Source organism: Mixophyes fleayi, chromosome 1, assembly GCF_038048845.1.
Source record: "Mixophyes fleayi isolate aMixFle1 chromosome 1, aMixFle1.hap1, whole genome shotgun sequence".
Lineage (NCBI taxonomy): Eukaryota > Metazoa > Chordata > Amphibia > Anura > Limnodynastidae > Mixophyes > Mixophyes fleayi.
The window spans coordinates 386,607,570-386,627,896 of NC_134402.1; the positions used below are offsets into that span (position 1 = coordinate 386,607,570).

At 39.4% G+C, this 20,327-nt stretch overlaps 2 protein-coding genes across 3 annotated transcripts in view; one reads left to right on the top strand and one right to left on the bottom strand.

Annotated features, from left to right (window-relative positions):
* Positions 1 to 20,327, bottom strand: part of LOC142097997 (uncharacterized) — a 1,069,021-nt gene that overhangs the window by 622,175 nt on the left and 426,519 nt on the right. The window lies entirely within an intron of this gene.
* The window catches only part of ATG10 (autophagy related 10), a 105,598-nt gene that overhangs the window by 83,907 nt on the left and 1,364 nt on the right, over positions 1 to 20,327 (top strand). The window contains exons 6-7 of one of the 2 annotated variants that reach the window (XM_075180365.1): positions 18,257 to 18,345; positions 18,877 to 18,966. In XM_075180365.1, the coding sequence (XP_075036466.1) occupies positions 18,257 to 18,345; positions 18,877 to 18,966 (179 nt within the window). The remainder of the gene's footprint in view (positions 1 to 18,256; positions 18,346 to 18,876; positions 18,967 to 20,327) is intronic. The other variant, XM_075180375.1, reaches the window with a different exon arrangement.

Consider the following 20,327-nt stretch of genomic DNA (forward strand, 5'->3'; position numbering starts at 1 on the left):
CCCTTCACGGACCTCTCCCTGGGGCTGTGTCTGTCCCCTTCACGGACCTCTCCCTGGGGCTGTGTCTGTCCCCTTCACGGACCTCTCCCTGGGGCTGTGTCTGTCCCCTTCACGGACCTCTCCCTGGGGCTGTGTCTGTGCCCTTCACTGACCTCTCCCTGGGGCTGTGTCTGTCCCCTTCACGGACCTCTCCCTGGGGCTGTGTCTGTCCCCTTCACGGACCTCTCCCTGGGGCTGTGTCTGTCCCCTTCACGGACCCCTCCCTGGGGCTGTGTCTGTCCCCTTCACAGACCCCCTCCCTGGGGCTGTGTCTGTCCCCTTCACAGACCCCCTCCCTAGGGCTGTGTCTGTCCCCTTCACAGACCCCCCTCCCTGTGGCTGTGTCTGTCCCCTTCACAGACCCCCCTCCATGTGGCTGTGTCTGTCCCCTTCACAGACCCCCTTCCTGGGGCTGTGTCTGACCCCTTCACAGACCCCTCCCTGGGACTCCGTTATCATAATTTTCAAGCCGCTGGTCAGCTGATTATTTTTTCCCAGCTGAAACCCCACTCTTTGCACAGATAGTTGACACACATATGCATGCGAGCACACACACACATACTTACACCCTAATAAGAATCTTCTAGCTTGGCAGCACAAGAGAGCGCACATTCATGTGCCTAACAAGGCACACACAGGCATACCCACTCAACCACCTGCTTGTTCAGGAGCGACTATATCACTACTAAATTAGTCATTGATCCGCAAATTTTATGAAGTATGAATTTTCTTCATTAATTTGCGCTGTAAATGCATACCACAAAGCACTTGAATACACAGATCACTTGCGTTGAGAATTTGGTTGGACCATTTATTTATATATCCTTTTTTATTTTGCTAGGTTTTTTTTTTGTTTTCTTGCACCAGGGTCCAAATGTTTCAGAGAGGACCTGATTCAAATCTCCCCCGCATCTTAGCTTTGTTGGCAATAAGCTAGTAATTGCAGTGGACATAAATCTTGACATCATCATTTAGTTGATCATTTAACAGTCTCGTTTCTGTCCATGCTCATTGTATCAAATTTATTCACCTTAGACTCTTGTGTGTGTACATATTCAGTAAATATATATTGTGAAAAAATCTTTTGTTTAAAAAAAAATCAAAATCTTTGCTTGTACCTCTTATTTATTCCCAAATACCATAAAACCTTCATCTGTAAAACTCTTCTGCTGCATCTGATGGAAAAATAAATATTAAAATTGCTTTTAACATATCTACTTGTGAGCTGGACATTTTGGCTGGCATGTGCGCATTGCACTCTAAAAGATAGCAGCCTGTGCTCAGACCTCCCCCTCTATTTTCTATTCACTATTAGAAAACTACTACTATTAGGGTTTTGTTTTGTGTTTTTGTTTTTTTTGCAAGAGTTTTTGCACTCTGGAAAACTTCAAAACTGTAACTATCACAGCACAGCAGACAAATTGGCAAATAATCTTAGTATCAGCTGGTGAATATGAATTGTTAAAAAAAAAACAACTGAATGGACATCTAGTTTAAGTTAAGCTATCAATTTTATTTATACTTGCCTACTTTTTAAACTTCTGGAGATCCTGGAGGAGAAGTCATGTGGGAGGGGCCTTGGTGATGCCATAGCGTCACTGTAGCTCCGCCCCAGGTAGGAAAAGCCAAAGTGGTGCAAAATTGCTACCAAGAGGATGCCTACTCTTCCGGGAGTCCAGTGGACTCCCCGAAATTAATGAGCCTCCCGGAAATTCCGGGAGAGTAGGCAAGTATGATTTTATTGTATTGGTTGTGAATGAAAATTCAAATCTCTGCTATATCTTCACTTTTTCCACTAATGCCTGAATTGCTAGTACTCAATATGAACAGTAATGTAAGTGGGAGTGATTGAAACAGCGGTTTGCAATCCTCACTCTCTGACAATACTCTAATATCCAACATCTCCTTCATCTGCATCTATTTAAAATTGCACAAAATCAATTACCTGCACTCGGCTACTTAACAAAACATTCATATATTTCTTCAAGTCTCTGTGGGTATTTCTTGATCGCTTGTACATCAGTGTTCTGCATTTGAAAAGATGTACAAGACTTCTGCTGAATTCGGAACAGACAAGTATATGTAATTGTGTTTATTGTTGGCTCTGTATGGTTGTCTGTATAAAGTGTGGCACCTGTTTTTAAAGATAATACAGTGAAAGGGTAATATATTAATAAAAAGCCAGTTTGTATATGCAGGTTGGTGCTTAAACTGTGGATTTTCAAACACAAGCTTTAAACATAGAAAGATAACCTCTATTACAAAGAACAAAAGGCAGAATGCATAAGAAAAGTTTGCACTCTGTGAAAGGGGAGTCTGGCGGATTGGGCAAGTCCCTTGCTGAGTGCAGATTGGGCACATGTGTGGACTTTTGCACCCACATGTAGAAACAAGATTTTGTTTTCTGGCAAGTTGTTAAGAGGAGATAAAAGAATGGAAGGGGTCAGGGTCACACACTCGATCTGCAGAAAAGGTCTTGCTTTATCCACTACCTCTGGGGTGATGGAGGTTTGACCTTCTTGATATTTGTGAAGATGGTCGGTGTAAAGTTATGTTAATTTATACTTTAAAGTGAAATTTTTACTGTTTCCATCATATGCAGATGGGTCTACAAGGCTGGCACAGAAAGTAGGTATGCACGTTGAAATGTGTTTGGTGGAGAAATGGACATAATTCTGCAAATAAAGAAGCTGTGTTGGTCCAAATTTTTTGCAGTTCTTAAATGAGCCTTTTTGTGCAGTTAATATTCCATTATACAAGCACATATCTAATACCATATAAAAAATGCTGCCTTAATAGCACCTGTATGTCCCATATATCATTCACCTGCTGGAAAATCGGCAGGCACAAGCAGAGGAATCCATTCAATAGATGTTTGTGTGTGTGTGGTCTAAGCTGTGGTTTCACGTTGACCTATGGCACATCCAACCTCCCCTTGTTACTTAGTAACTGTCACAAACAATGTCGGCTGTAACTTATTCCTGAACTCATAAGCTCAGACTTACCTCTAAAGCTAAGAAAGTTTGTGTCTTTGTGAGCAGTGATGTCATGCAGGTGCTGGAGCGCATATATGTGGCTATAAGACCCAGCCAGTGCAATGGTGCCGACCTGTTCCTACTTTTCTGTGTACCTGAACCGGCTTCAGTTTGACCACTGTATAACTGCTGTCTACATACTGACCTGGCTACTCGTTCTAACCATGGCTTGCTCACTAATGAACATTGATCTGGTTTTCCAGTTTTACAAACTACCATCAGTGCATGTGTGTTAAATTTACATATTGCCCTGGAGTCTGGGCGGTTCCGTTGCCCAGTGGATTTTCTGTTGCTGGCTACTGACCCTGCTCTTGCTGAAAGCGGTTCCTGTCTGCCTCTCCTCTGATAGCACTGATACACCATTAGCTCTGTTATGGTCCTGGTACTGTACTCTACTGAGGGTCAGCTTCAATCTTATGACTCTGAATATCAGATGAAGCATACATTACCTTACACTTTGTTCATTGTTTCCAGTGGTAATCTGCTGGCTGTTATCCGTGTACTGCGGTGACTGCCAAACCCAATAGGTAACTTTATAAACTTGGTTTATTATACCCACAGATGGACTTAATAAATAAATAGGTAATAAAAACGGGTAATTCAAGTCATATAAATCTTGTGTGATGTCTCATGCTCCGTTATGAAAGGTTCCATTATTTTGTATTTCAGTAATCTTAAGAACACATGAAGCTATATTACATATAGATGTTTCTTGTGCCTAGGTCTTAGTAACTGGATTCCTGTTGTTTGTATGTCTGGGCTTCTGGTATATGGGTTCCTTATGCTCAGGGGCAGGCTGGGCTGGGGGGCAGGGGGGCATCTTTCCCCGGGCTGGTCCCATAGTGCGCTACCTTGGGCTGGGCCAGCTGCATTTTTTTCCCATTAAAATAGAATGCTGAGTCGAGTCTTGCCCCCCAGGCTGAAGTTTGGCAGCCCTCCCCTACTTATGCTTGTGTCTGGGCCCATAACCTGTTGAAGATTTCACTTCTTTTATACACTGTCCATAGGCACACACTGGGATGTTCTTTGTGGAATAATAACTTTATATTAACCTATGCAGTTATATCCGCTTACAGACAGAACACATTTTGCATGTAACTTCAACATGAGAAGAAACTATAATATTCCATGTACAAAAGAGTACATTACTATAATACAGCGTGACAACACAATAACACATTTAGGAACAGCTCCACCTGCAGTCTCTCCAGCGCAATCACTAATGCAATATTAAGTCTCAATCTTTTGCAATATCTCAAAACTGAAAACCTAAATAACTCGCTGAAAAGCATATAGTTTGCATGCTCTAGCCATAAGGAAAACATATGAAGGCTGCCTGACCGATTCACTGTGAACTTAACCCTGCAGTGTGCTCCACTAGTTGATGGCATCAAAGAAATGTTTTGTTATTTATAGCTACTTGAGCTCTCCCATTGTTTGTTTGTAGTAATTGACTATATGTCTTCTTAAAAATATGTTGGAAACACTGCTCTCACATTTCCTTAAACACAGTGATTTTATCTTTTAATCCTAAATACTATCTGTATCGATCGTTTAAGTTGTCAGATAATGTAGACTACATAATATTTTTAAAAATAAATGTTTGCTAGTAAAAAAAATGTCTTTATTTTTCTTTCTCTGTTTGTTTTGTTATCAGAGAAGCATCAGAATTTGATGAGACTAGTCATTCTCTGTGAGAAGGACATTGTGTGCCAGGGAATATCTCAGTGTAAAGTGCTTATGATTATCTTTCGCTTACAAAAGCATCAACCACTATTCCCCTAATATCCCATGGTAGTTTTAGATTATTAAATTTGGTTGCATATGAAAGCAGACCCATAGAGTCATTATAAAGTTAACCATCAGTACCGGTTAATAAACTGGCTGGTTAATTTAGCTATAAGACCTTGTCCTATGGAGGATCTTGAACTTTCACCACACAAGGACTAATTTGGTTCCTTCACTTTCTCTGAGAATTTATAACCATGTCTATCTGTATATGCTCATTGCACTAGTTTAACATATTTTCTTTTACTGTTGGCAATCCATTTGCATGAAGTTTTTACATTGTTAATAAATATATCTTATATGCCTTAATATTATACTATATTTTACTTTTAATGTGGGAACATATTCTAATTTTATGTATATACCCCTTGATGCTTTGGTTAAGTGTAGTTTCCCAAACCCAGTCCTCAGGAACCCCTAATACTACATGTTTTCCTATCTCTCTGCTGGAGCACAGGTGTATTCATTACTGACTGACACATTTTGAAAGAGCCACAGGTGGCATTAATTATTTCACCTGTGACCTGGAAAACCTGCACTGTTAGGGGTCCCTGAGGACTGGGTTTGGTCTAGTGCATTCGGTTTACACTACTGTACAGTTTATTAATAAAATATTTCCTGCTAAAGTCTTGTTCTCATTCTTTCACTCTAACACTCCACAGAGACTGCGTTGACTAAGGTTGTCAATGATTTGATCACAGCAAAAAATAATAACCAATACTCTCTTCTAATTCTCCTGGATCTCTCTGCTGCATTTGACACTGTTGACCACTCTCTCCTCATACAAACACTGCAATCCCTAGGTCTTGAAGGCACTGTCCTATCCTGGTTCTCATCCTACCTATCTAATCGCTCTTTCAGTGTTCATTTCTCTGGATCCACCTCTGCTCCGCTTCCTTTATCAGTTGGAGTTCCACAAGGCTCAGTCCTAGGTCCTCTGCTATTCTCTATCTACACCAGTTCTCTTGGAAAACTAATAAGCTCCTTTGGATTTCAGTATCATCTCTATGCGGATGATACACAAATTTATCTATCCTCTGCTGATCTTTCACCATCTGTGTTGTCTCGCGTTACTGACTGTCTTTCTGCCACTTCATCTTGGATGTCTTCTCGCCAACTCAAACTCATTCTTTCAAAAACTGAATTAATAATATTCCCACCCAAGAACAGAAGCTTCCTGCCTGACATTTCTATTTCTGTCGATAACATGACCATAAATCCCACCCCGCAAGCTCGTTTCCTACTTGTAATCCTTGATTCACAACTGTCGTTTATTCCCCACATCAGCTCTATATCTCAATCATGTTACATACACCTAAAGAACATTTCCAGAATACGCACATATCTGACACAAGACACCGCAAAAACATTAATTCATGCACTCATCATCTCCCGCATCGACTATTGCAATTCCCTCCTTACTGGTCTTCCCAAAGGCAGACTTGAACCCCTACAATCTATTTTGCACGCAGCAGCTAGACTGATTTTCCTTACAAACCGTTATTCCTTTGCTGAGCCACTCTGTCAGTCTCTATATTGGCTGCCTGTATTTCAACGAATCCAATATAAAATTCTTCTACGAACATACAAGGCCATCAACAAAATTGCACAGACATACATTTCCTCACATGTCTCGAAATATCTCCCTACTCGACACCTCCGTTCTGCACAAGATCTACGTCTCTCCTCCACTCTCATCACATCCTCCCATTCTCGGTTACAGGATTTTTTCCGTGCTGCACCTACTTTGTGGAATTCCCTCCCTCGCACAGTAAGACTTTCCTCAAGTCTTCAAACCTTCAAGCGTTCACTGAAAACCCACCTCTTCAGACAAGGTTATGATATTCCTCAACCATCATCCTAATTTCCCTAGATTACCATATTGCCATCCTCTACACTGCTAACGCAAGACAACAACCTTCTGACCAACATTGCAACACACACAGCCCACTCAGTACTTTTACCTTTGCAGTCTGGCTGATCCATTGTGCAATATGATGTAGCATATGCCCTTCTGTTTCTAACTCCCATTGTCCTATAGATTGTAAGCTTTCGAGCAGGGTTCTCTTACCTCTCTGTCTGTATGTATTACCCAGTATTGTCTTATTAATGTTTGTTCCCAATTGTAAAGCGCTACGGAATTTGCTGGCGCTATATAAATAAATGTTGATGATGATGATATCTTCCTAATCGCTCTTTCATTGTTAATTTCTCTGGATCTACCTTCACTCCCTTTATCAATTGGAGTACCACAACCCTCAGTCCTAGGTCCTTTGCTATTCTCTATCTACACCACTTCTCTTGGAAAACTAGTAAGCTCATTTAGATTTCACGATCATCTCTATGCCAGTGATACCCAAATTTAATATAAACTACTTCTAGTAACCTACAAGGCCATCAACAAAACAACAAAACTGCACCGTCATACATCTCGTCACTTGTCTCAAAACATCTCCCAACTCGACAACTTCGTTCTGCACAAGATCTACATCTCTCTTTTCCATTCTCATTACATGCTCTCATTCCCATTTACAGAACTTTTTTTGAGCTGCACCAACTCTGTGGAATTCTTTTCTTCGCACAATAAGATTTTCCTCTGGTCTACAAACCTTCACGCATTCTCTGAAAAACCACCTCTTCGGGCAAGCTTATAACATTCCTCAACCACCTTCTTAATCTCAATAGGTTACCCTATTACCACCCTTTACACAGTTCATATAAGACAACACCCCTCTGATCCCCTGACCAACATTGCTGTATAACTGGATCATATAGTATACGAATCACTTTTTACCTTTGCACTCTGGCTTGACTGAAATGCAATATGTAGACTTAATCTCATGTATCCAACACCCATTGTTCCATAGATTGTAAGCTTGCAAGCAGGGCCCTCTTACCTCTTTATATGTATTACCTAATATTATTTTATTGCTGTGTTTGTCCCCAATTTTAAAGCGCTACAGAATTTGCTGGTGCTATATAAATAAATGTTGATGATGTGTGTATTCCTATTAACACACACATCTGTGAATTCGCAGCGCCATCATTTTGTGAGTGACAGTAATCTCACTCCATGATAGATCTGAATCTGCAGCTAGTCACAGGATGTGATGGTATACCATGTCTGGATATAGCAAGGATCACAGCCACTAAGGATTCTGCCTTAGTTGTCATAATTTCATTGCCTTTTGAAGTTTGAGTGAAAGAGTTTGAATTGCTTTCTTAAATTTTAGATGGTGTGTAAGTGTAACAAGCCTTTATCGGACATGTTAATATGTAAGGTCTTTTGTCTATGGAATTTCATAGTTTTTTGTAACATTAAAATATTTTAGTTACTAAATTCAGAAGCCTAGAATATGACGGCAAATAAGAACCCATTGGCCCATCTAGTTTCCACAAATTTTTCTTAATCCCTAGTAAGCAAGCATGTTTAATTGTTCCGTTATATTAGGCTATACCACCTCTGTTGGTTGCCTACTACACCTATCCACTAACGTTTTGGTAAAGTAATTTTTCCTCAGACTTCCTCTAAAGGTAGTACCCTCCATTTCAAGGTAATATAGTCTTCTCACACATACTTCCCTGCCCACCAGTTTTTTGATCGCATACAACCACCCCACTGACTTTTCTCTGACGTTCCCCTCCTGCCCATCAAATTTCCACACACATCACCCCGGTGTACCATCTTTTCTCTCATGTCAACCTATATGCACATAAGCTTTTCTCCCACATGCCACCACATATGCCTACAAGCTTTTCTCTCAAATGCCACCCTAAAAGCCTACGAGATTTTCTTTCCAGTGCCAGTGCTCACCAGCTTTTCTCTATCGTGTCACCTGATGTGGTCACCAGCTTTTCTCATATGCCATCCCATCTGCCCATCAGCTTATCTCACATATTACCCCCTGGCACTAACATGCCCAGCAGCTTTTTCTGTCACATGCAAGGGTTAAATCACATTAAGTTGACATTGAGAATCAACAGAGGGTGGCTATTTACATAAAACTCGCTTGCAAATTTGGGGGGATGAAAAGTGTGAGGTCCCCCTAAATTTACAAGTACCAGCACTTTGCCAGCCTGGGCTAGAAGCACTGTAGCAGGGAAACACACAGCGTGGGGTCCTCCTGCCATAATGCCAAACCAACCTCAAGCAGCTCAGCACGGAGCTGGTTTCCTAGGGAGATCGGTTTCTGCAAAATAATGCACATGCCCTTTTCATGTATGAGCAGGAATCCATGCAATTGAAAGAATTCAATATTTGGAAGGATGGATAAATGGATGTTTAACAAGATTGATTTTGTAAACCCTTTTCCCCTTTTTTTATATAGCGAATTGGTGGGTGTGTTTTTCTCTGAACCATCACAATTACCTTGTAATTTGCCCTTCTAAACCTCTGTCGGAATAGGGAGCTTCCAGTGCCAATGCTATGAAGGTATTGGGTAATAGTGAAGGTCCTGAGATTGGGAAGGAACATATACTAAAATTGACAACTTATTTAAAGGATAAAGACTGTTGCATTATAGAAATGTCAACACAATGGATTGCAGTCAACACTTAGGTGTAAACAATATCATAGACGGCAATGTGTACCATTGTTAAAGCAGTGTTAAGTACAAACAATTAAGCTTAAATTACACTTTTAATTGATACTTTCTCTTGCATACTAACACTCTATGGCACTCTACTCCTCAACCTTATCTCACCATTGGCAAACCTAGTGGCACACTGATGTGCGTGTGCCGCGGCACACCGGTTGCAGACCATTGCTCTATGGCAATCAACGTAGGCATATTACCTATTTTTTCCAATATTTTAAAAGCGAGTACAAGGTCACCAACATATACTGATTATAATTAATGATTGAAGGGAATAGAATGTTTTTTATTTTGTTTACCAGTAAAGTAAAACCAAAATATCTCCATAACCTGCTAGCTCTTTATATTTAGTCTGCAAGTTTAATATTTCAGTAAACTTACTGTACATGGCTTCCAAATCTGATATGCTGTATAGAGGAACAATAAAATGTATATGAGTCTTGAAAAATGTAAGAAAAGTTTAAAAGGGATTTTCAGGCAGTGAAACCGCTGTGTTCATGACACACTTCATAAACTGATGCAGTGGATGCTGAAGTAAGAAAATACAGAACACTTGCTTCAGCTCTAGAAAATATTCCATGGTGTGATGTGAAAGAATGAGCCAGCGTAAAATCAATCTCTTTTGTATAAGTTTAAGTTTATTATTCTCTTGCTTCAAAACTGGAAAATGCTTCCAACATGTTATATTATACAAGACATGAAAGTTAGGTTATAAAAGTTTTCAGAGTTTATCAGGACTGATACTTAGAAGGTGTATGTATAGGGTCAGAGCACCTTTTTGTTATCAATATTTATATCTTCTACACCTGTGTATTTACAGTTTTGATGTGCCTCAAGTAGGACAAACATTAGCCTATCAGATTGGATTATAATGTTCACAGCAGCACATATTATTTCAGTATACAAGTTTGTTGATTTCGTGGGAGGCAGTAACCCATCCACTCTTGTAATTGTATAATTGAGGACAGGGCTGCATGTGACAATGGGAGTGTTATGATGTGGGTAGAGCAGTGGAAGCAAATGGGAGGCCATAGACTTAGTTATATAGTGGAGGGAGCATGATCGCAATATACCCAATGGATGGATATAGTAGTAAAATATGTCGTTGCTGCTATAGAAATTTGGCCTCATCAATATCTTTAATATTTGGACAGAAAAAGTCCACCTCTGTCAGTAACAATAGGCTCGTTTCTCAGTCTGTAGATTCATCTTTATACCTAGGCTGGAAGTTACCTGCTATCGCCATAATCAACTTGTATGATTAGAGCCCAAATCATTTTCAGTTTTGTACCAATACCTCAGCTGAGCAGTGTCCCAAAATGTTGGATGTATTGTATATAAAGACATGCATTTGTCACAGTTCTGGTTGCTACTCTGAGAGACCCACTTGGCAAAGGTAGCTATTGCAGACCCACCATGACAAGCCAAGCTGTTCAGTCCTGAAAGGACTGAGGGACATTGATGAGTTGGAGAAGGTAGAATCATGATCAATGTAGTAGGTTTGAGAATGTAGAGTTGTGAAGGAGTCGAACTTGATTAACAAGCAAACATAACAAAACTCTTGAAGAACCAGCAAAGAAACAAAATTCCAACTTTGCTTGTGCAAAGATTGGTAAGAGTTGAGGGCCTTTTAAGGCTGCATACAGGTAAGGTCTTAGTCCAAATTGACTTGACTTTTAGCAAAGTTATTGCAGTAAGTGAAAAAAGAATGTGCGATTGTCAGTGTTGACGGTGCACTGTCACCTGTTGTCTGTAGCTGGTATTGCAGTTGATCCTCATACTGTTGAGTGCAAGAGATCTTGGTGCCTGGAACCAAATTAACCTGCTACCGACCACAAGACTGGACTTTAAGGCTGCCACTGATAACTGAAGTCCAGTGATGCCAGCAAGTTGAGTGAGAGCAACCTGCATCTTTTATGGTCATTTATCATTAGAATTTATTGGTTTCCTAAAAGCCTTTTATTTTTAACTGTATGAAGGTGTTTAGCACAACATCCATTCATCGATCTTGGTTGATGTATGACAATCTGTTATCTGCCTCCTATATTGTCTTGCAAGAGTGAGTGCCTATTAACTCACTAGAAACCAGTATCTTTGAAGTACTAATGCTTATTTAGCATTGTTGTTAGGCATATTTAGCAGCATTCATAAAATTGCTGCATCCAATGTGTGTAGGTTCTCTCCCCTTCCTGCCTTGGTGATACCTTTTCCAGCTTCCATACAGATCCATCTCCTATTACTTCACGCTTTCCTGTACTCTTCCATCCAGCACTCAACACTTTCATTGCCCTCTAGCAAGACTAACACACCAGTTTGGCCCAAAGAAGCTTCACCGTTCTTGACACAACCATGAAGTTGAGTTACAGAAACACTTTTAATTTGTTTTTGTAAATGTATTCTGTGAGACCTAAAGTGCAACCATTTGCGCCTAACTTTTATCAGTGTTTCCATTAGTGAGGAATTGATTAGCTGCTAATCAATCAACCAAGGCATTAAACAATTCCCAATTGCTGGAGAAGGATATATTTGTAATGATATGAATACATACCAGCACATTTTATACCATTTTTTTCTGGGCACATAACATTTCTTTTGATAGAATATGGGAATTGATATTTTTATCTACTTTTTTTTTTACCATCATTACATTCTAACAAACACATATATTTTACAATTGTTCACTCCTATAGTTTAACTTTACACTGAGCAACTATTGAGTCACTTTTGTTACTTATAATTAAAAAAAATGCCAGTTTATCGCCTCTCTTTTCTGACCAGCTTTTTTTATACGATTTACATATAGTTTGCTGCATGGACTATTTTGTTGTTTTCTTCATCTTGATTGAACATAGTAGCAACAGGCATTAGATCTTTGAGATGGAGATGTGGTGGTATGAACAGCAGATGGTGGTATAGTCAAACAGTTGTGCTACACTGCACGGCGGTGAATATATCACTCGCACTGTCAGCTTTATTGAGTTACAACTGCATAACTTCTCCAGAGTTACATATCTAATAAAATATCTATTGACAAGGAGGGGAATGTCCAGTGAGTACTGTATTCTAAAGTTTTAACATAATTATTAAACTTTAGATATTCATCATAACCAGTGCACAAACAAGGGGACTATTGGATGAAAACATTGCATGGTTGTCATCAGATATGTCAGATATGTTATTAATAAATAATTAAGAGTACTATTTTAAATCTGAATTATTCTAAAAGTAAAAGTAGTAAACTATAATATGTATGTACACTTTTCAATATAGCATATATATCAATGTATGAAAAACTTTGAATGCAGTAAAGATATCATCATCGTCAACACCATTTATTTATATAGCACCACTGATTCCGCAGTGCTGTACAGAGAACTCATTAACATCAGTTCAAAGATATGACTGGTTCTCGCTAAAGCGGAGGACATTGTAATTGCACAAAAATACTTAATACTAAAATAACATTCACACACGCTCTGAATGTTACGGAATGTTTTAGTATTTTAACTAAAATAAATACTCCCTCCAAATTCTTGATTACCTCTTTATTTGTCTCCTAAATACAAATGTATAAAACGACGGTTTTGTTAGTCTGATGATTTTAGGATTTTTTTGTGTGTGTTTTAAGCCGCTTGATTTATTAAGGCAAAAACACAGATAAGCTGTCCAAAAGTGCTTAACATCGCCATCCCGATTTATTTTAACTTCATACAAACCATTGAATCTATGAAGTGGCGGTTTGACAAACCTCCGCAAAACCGCCCTTAAAACCTGCTGATCTAAAGAGGTGGGGGTTACAGGAGAGTTTAGTAAAACCGGACTAAAGTTAATGATGGTGACTATGAAAAGGGCCCAAAACCTGTATGTCTGTGTGGGTGGTTGAGATGGCGGATGTGGGTAATGCAATGCATACCTGCTATAGCATGCTGTCATTGTGGTCCATAAGGCAGAAAGGAGGGAGGTAGAGGAGGAGGATCACCAGGCTCCACAGAGGCCCCGCAGACCACCATCTTTCAGGGTCTATTTGAACCTGGACTCCCTATCCAATCAGAAGGTAGTGCAGATGTTTCCACTGAGCAGCACCAATCTCCTGAATGTTTATGAGCAGGCGAGAGTAGAATTGCAATCATATACATTACGGTCCCATTCAGTGTCTGGCCCGCAAAAAGTATTGTGTGTTCTTTACGTTCACTTTATGGCCACAGGCTCCTTTCAGTATGTGACTTCCATGGTTCTCCATCCATGAGCAGCAGTGGCATCAGTTCAAGGTAGATTTCTATAGGCTCTCTGGTGTACCAAATGTTCTGGGAGCTATAGGTTGTACTCCTTAGTTGTCCCCAGGTCTTGTGCATATCAGTAATATAGGCCTGTTGTTTAGCACAGCTGGTGTAGGAATATGGAAAAGACAGGACATTAACTGAAATAAAACTGATCAAGGTCTCAGGAGATAAAACATACAATAAGGGACATGCACACTAAATAATAGTGCAGGCCCCGATACAGGCGAGAATAAACAAGGTCCAAACATCCAGGAAAAGGTCAGGAGGTAAACAATAGCGTAGTCTGGGTAAAGAGCAGCGGTCGGAGCAAGCAGCTAGTAATAGAATGCTTGGGGTCCAGAGGGCTGGGTATGCAGCTAACGAAAGCATGGTCAGGGTTCATGCAGAGATCAAGGCAACTGGAAGGCAGGATGGTCCAATAGCCAGGAATAAAGTACAATGAAGTGTTCCAGCATAGTAAATTGCACCTATCGCTAGCAATGAAGCAAAACTACCCAGCTGGCTGCTCAGAAGCATCCTTTATAACCAAGTGGTTGACACGGAAACAGCTCACATGCACCCACCTCTCCTAATGCAAATAAGGACATTGCTTCCACTGATTTGGAATTAAAACTACATTTCCTTTTTGTTTTCCATTGTCCCCTTTCTAAATAAAGAGTTTAAAAAACAAACAAAAAAACTACAATTCTTAAAAGGTTACATTTATAACGATTAGAACATAACATGGCCATAGTAAATAACCAAACTACATCTCTCAATAGAAGCCATCATGTTTGAATTCCCCCTTCCACTTTTAGTTAATAATAGCGCACCTTAAATTACCAAGCCCTCTGTAGTTGGCCCTGATAGAGAGAGCCCCCCATCTTTGTCACTTGGAGAAAGCATTTTGCAGCATAAGTACTTGCCTTAAAAGGGCAAACAATGAAGCAAAGAGTAACGAAGTGCTCTGTAAAGTATAATTTAATTAATTTCTTTTCTTGCTACTTTTATGCGGAATCTGGCAATAGAAGTGTAGTGTATATTTATTTATAGCAGATTTTTTTAAGGTACAAAATATGCTGTAAAGTAATGGCAGAAGATAGATAGGTGCAGTAGGGTCATTTAGATGTGGATCTATCAAATTTATAAAAGTGAACCAATATTTAAATACATTTCCCTTCACTATACAAAATTATTATTGTTTGTATTTGATTCAGACTGTTTTGTTAACAACCATTGTAGTGGTGGTCTTATTATGATTATCATGGTGGTTATCACGATGGGGTAGACAGAACTAAGAAATCAGCAGGTGCGGCTTTGTGCTTTGGTTAGATGTTTATTTAGATACAAGTTAACCCGTGCATGATACTCATGCATTCTAGTCAAATCAAGCTACTTAAGGTGTTAAAAAGGTTCTTGTCATGCATTTGGGCCTAGCCCAGGCCTCCTCAGGGGAAGAGCGTTACTTCCCGACGCAAGCACCCTTTTTTAACGTGGTTTTGTCCACATGTCCCCACCTCATCATTTTTCTCCATCACCTCATCCTTCATCTTCATCGCCACATCCTTCATCAAGCTACTTAAGGTGTTAAAAACTCCCCACTGTCACCCCCGGCAACCACCAATCACTCCCAACTGTCACTTCTCCTTCAAGAAATATAAAGGTCAGTGTATAACTCTGCCCAGCAGGTGGCGCTGCAGCTTGGTTGTTTTTTTCCCACACACGCCACTAGACATTTATATAGTAGATACTTAGATGTTTATTTAGATATACTTGATTCTACTACAGAAACACGGTGTACACAATCTTTATTCATGTCAGCTGTACGGTTTTTTTTAAGTTACAGGACACATTATGCATTTCATGTCTGCCAATTTCTTACCTCATATTGATCCTTTATTTTGATGCCTCTTTATCTAAATCATCATAATGTGGCACAAGAAAATAGAACAGATAGCAGATGCTAGGATTTTGTAGGTCATACAATTACTGAATGAGCAAATTGCTCAATGCTAGTAATATAAAACAGAATATCATTCTAGTCACCTTGCAGTGCTTCTCTTTCAGCTTATATGAATTTATCAGTTTCCAGCAATCTCTGGAAATAATCCATCTCTCGGATGGCAGAAGTGTCACAGCCTGGCATACACTCTGTTCATTGTCAGTGTTCCCTGGTATCATGGCTTTTAGACCCTTATGCCCAGACCTAACTAAATATGTGCAGTTTAATTACAATTTTTAAACTGAACTAAATTTGTTACAATTTTATTTTAAAGAGCTAGTAACACAACATATCTGATGACAACCAGTACTGTTTAAAGAACAATAAATCATTAATTTCACAAAAATGTTTACTATATACAATACACTAAAAACAAAACAAAAAAACCCTCTAATAATTAAAAAGGAGCAGCATTACCCTCTCAAATTGTCAGCGAGCACTAAACAGTTTTGCAAGTTTCTACTATAACAGGGAGTCCACGAACATGATGTCTGTATAAGGTGAAGCACAAAGAAACAGTGTGTCCCACACCTCCTCCCCTAGGCCATCAGACACATTATGAAAAGTCCTGGGGCTCCTCATGTTGGCACTTGCTGGTGGAGCTAAGGAAACTTAAAATTGGGACCCTTTGCGTGACAACCCCTACCTATTACAACAAAAGAATTAAAAAAACACACACCGTTTTCAAATAAAGTTTTATTGAATAAAACCCACATTCACCACTGTATTAAATATAAAATTGAAATATTTTCTTCATGCATGATCGGTCATAGTCCAAATCAGAAAAGTGGAAACGAAAGATCCAATCTCTACATCAAACTCCACAGCATGATGAGAGCAGGAAAGCCCGGGGACTTCAAGTAGCCAATTACAATTGTTTTCCCCATGCTGGTCACTTGTGATTGGCTGGTGGTGAAGAGGAGTCCCCCAGCTTTGATTGTTTCATTGTGGTCAGGAGTAGTGTGGCGGTGGGCTTTTATTTTGTTTTTGTTTTTTTCTGATTTTGACTACAACAGGCCAAGCAAGAAGAAGATAACTTTTTTTTATTTCCCATTTGGACACACACTAACCAATCAAGAAGAAGTGATAAGGGGTGTGGCTTGGCAGCCATACTGGATGGTCGGAGTTTTCTCTAGCTCCTCAAGTACACTTGCAAATCTGCTACCATCACTGCTTTATTGCCTTTTTTGCGGCTTCTGTCACCGGCTACCACATATGACCTTCTTCCTATATCATTGGGAGTTTTTAAGGGCCCTCCAAGGCCCTTAAAAAAGAACTGTATGATGTAAGGACCCAACTTAACGCTCTTATTATATCCCGCATGAAATCATCCCTCACTAAAGTACGCCAAAATTTCTACTCCACAGGCAATAGAGCCAGTAGACTATTAGCTCGCAAACTCAGAGGCAAACAAACCAGAAACAGGATAAAAGCTCTTCACGCTCAAAGCGGTAATAAAATATATAACCCCATGACTATAGCTACTTATTTCGCTAAATACTATACCACTCTTTATAACTTGCAGGATGATATGCAACCTACAGAATCCACTTTATCGGGGTTTCTCCATTCCCTGTCTCTTTCCTTTTTAAATGCTAGCAGTCAGGAATCACTCAATCTTGCATGGTCCTAGCAAGAGGTGGAAGAAGCTATTAAACGTCTTTCCTAAGAAGGTCCGGATGGATTTATAAATCTGTTCTATATTATGTTTAGGTCAAAATTGACTCCACTCCTTACCAATTTATTTAATAATGTTTCGATGGGCGGTAGGTTTACAAGCGAGATGTTAGAGGCACAAATCATAACAATACCAAAACACGGCAAAAACCGTACATATTGTTAGAATTACAGACCCATAGCATTACTTAATACTGACTTGAAACTTTTCGCTAAACTCATTGCTGATCGTCTGAACCCTCTCCTGCCACAGCTGATCCATCCGGACCAGGTAGGCTTCATATTAGGTTCGCCAGGCATCAGATAACAGCCGCTGTATTCTAGATGTGTTGAACCTTCTGTCTGGGACTGGCGAAGAGCTTGTCTTTCACTCGATGCAGAGAAGGCTTTCAATCTGCTCCCCTGGTTATATATGAAAGAGGTGTTACTTAAGTTTGGCATTCAGGGCAACATTTTACACTCTATATTAACATTATAACAAGGACCCTCTGCGAGAGTCTTTAGTAATGGCTTCTTGTCACCTCCCTTCTCCATCACCAATGGAACTAGGCAGGGGTGCCCTCTCTCTCCCCTAATGTTTGCCTTAGCCATAGAACTCCTTGCTCACACAATTCGAATGGACCCTGATTTTCCTGGCATCTCTTTTCACTCATGATCAAATATATCTAACATATAAAATATAACCACCTGCAGTGTGTATTATTTTTTTAGATGTTTAGCCTGTGTCACTCATTGATTTATCCACCTAGAAAAAAACATGCAGGGGTGGGTATTGGGACCTGTTCCTTTATGAAATTATATATGCAAATGAAGAAATGTTACATTGTTTCTCAAGAACAATAACGAATGTGTTCTTTTTAGGAACATCCAGTTCTTGGACAGCCATTTTTTGCACTTCATCCTTGTCGAACCAATGAATTCATGTCATCCATTCAAGGAGCCACAAACGGGTGAGAGCTGCGTTAGATAACATTTTACAGTATGTAAACTGCACAATGTAAATTCACTACGTTGAACCTGTATGTGCCACAATTGTCAGTCATCTATTGTCATCAGCTGTGTCTTTAATGCTATTACACTGTGCCTAGCTTGGAGTATTTCAGTTTCTGCTGACCTACATCTACATTCTCAGTCAGTGAAGGTTTCCCATAACTATACCATTGTTGTTTACTTCAATGGATTTCTGATATTTTTCCTCGATAGGGATCTATCCATCTCTTGTTTCTGGATGCTTCAAGTTTTTCCTAGCTGTCCAGTCTGCTTTTCCTCTTCCTCCTACTAACTACAATGCACCTACACACCGTGTAACCAGCGCTTTTGGGACCTGATCTAATATTTATGCAAATACAGTCTATCACTGAGACTGTCTTCATTTTCAAATAGAGAAATTACGTAAAGTTGTGTAGGGATGGTGAGGGCACATTTAATAAAAGTTACTGTGTAAATTAAATTAATTGTAATCCTTGGCCTTTTGCTTTCAGAGAAGGGAATTACATCAGTTCATGGCTAAGCACAGTAGGACCTGTTGTCGGCTTATCTTTACCATTAAGTTATGCAAAAACCATTGAAAGGTAAACCTATATTTTATTATATATTTTTATTTTCTGTTAATTTTCCTTAAGTTGTACCTTTTCATGCGGAGAGGAAGATATAATGTCTTACGGGATATTACACTTTAATTTAGAGACTTGTAATGCATTTGTATCTCCTCTTTGTCACACAGTAATACCACATTCCTTTTTCCTCCCTTTGAAATAGTAGATGAGATGCTGCAGATTACAAGCATATAACAGGCAGATATGATTGGCAGGAAATCAGAGGAGCCGTTCTCTGGTAATTAAATTTGCAGCTTCATACTTGGAAAGCAAAAAAAAAAAAATCAGAGCTTAATGAAATTCACTAAAGAAAATTCCAGGTGCTCAATGGGAGTCTGAGTACATTGGGATGATGCCCATGTTTCATTTACAGAAGCCAATTCAGAATATTTAATCCCAAAAAAGTTATTATCTATCAAAATAAAGTATTTTATTCCAAGGTATATCTTGGCTGTTAGCTGTAGATCAGCATGTCAGACTGCTGCTTTTGTTCAAACATTTCTATCATCGTGATGATACAGCTATTCCTATACGGTCTTTGGTTAGACTTTTAGTATCAGATCATAATTTGGTCAGGTTACTCAGAAAAAGGCCTTCTGTGAAGGTCTTCGATAAAATGTTGTATTTCAGGTTTACTTATTTTTTTATTTATTTTTTTATCCCTTTAATTTTTCCCTAAAATGTGTCTGTTATATTGATAATGTATTTAAATTACCATTTTACTAAACTGCCTTATATTTTAGGCTAGGTACACACTGGAGGTTTTTTATTATCGGGCCAATCACCCGATAAACGACCGCTCAGTCACCGATCACGTTAGTGTCTATACTAACACGATTAACGACAACCGTTCCAAAGTGCCGATTGTATGTTCATTTGGTTGGTCATACTGTTTAATAATCTCGTTCCAATCACCTTCCGATCATGTAGTGTGTATGCACTCACGATCACAATCTATATAGGGTTTTCAGAGTCATGGTCTTTTCAGCCGATGCCGGCAATGAACATGTCCCAGTGACTAAATATAGAGAGTGCTGTACATGGAATAGTTTGTTCTTTCGTTCTGATACTGAATATTTTGTTTCAGAGTCACAGAAGCTAACAAAATTCGTAAGGACATGTGGATAGCTATAACAAGGCAGTTAATCAGTATGACATGAATGAATGAATGCATATTGTGCTGTCATTTTCTAAACGACTAGAGGGCCAGATGAAGAGCCCAGATCTGAAGGTAAATCGTGTGTATGCATGAATCGCCCGGCTGGTCAGACCTTCAGTCATAGGAACAATCGTTGTAGATAACAGATTGGTTGAAAGATTCTCCAGTGTGTACCTAG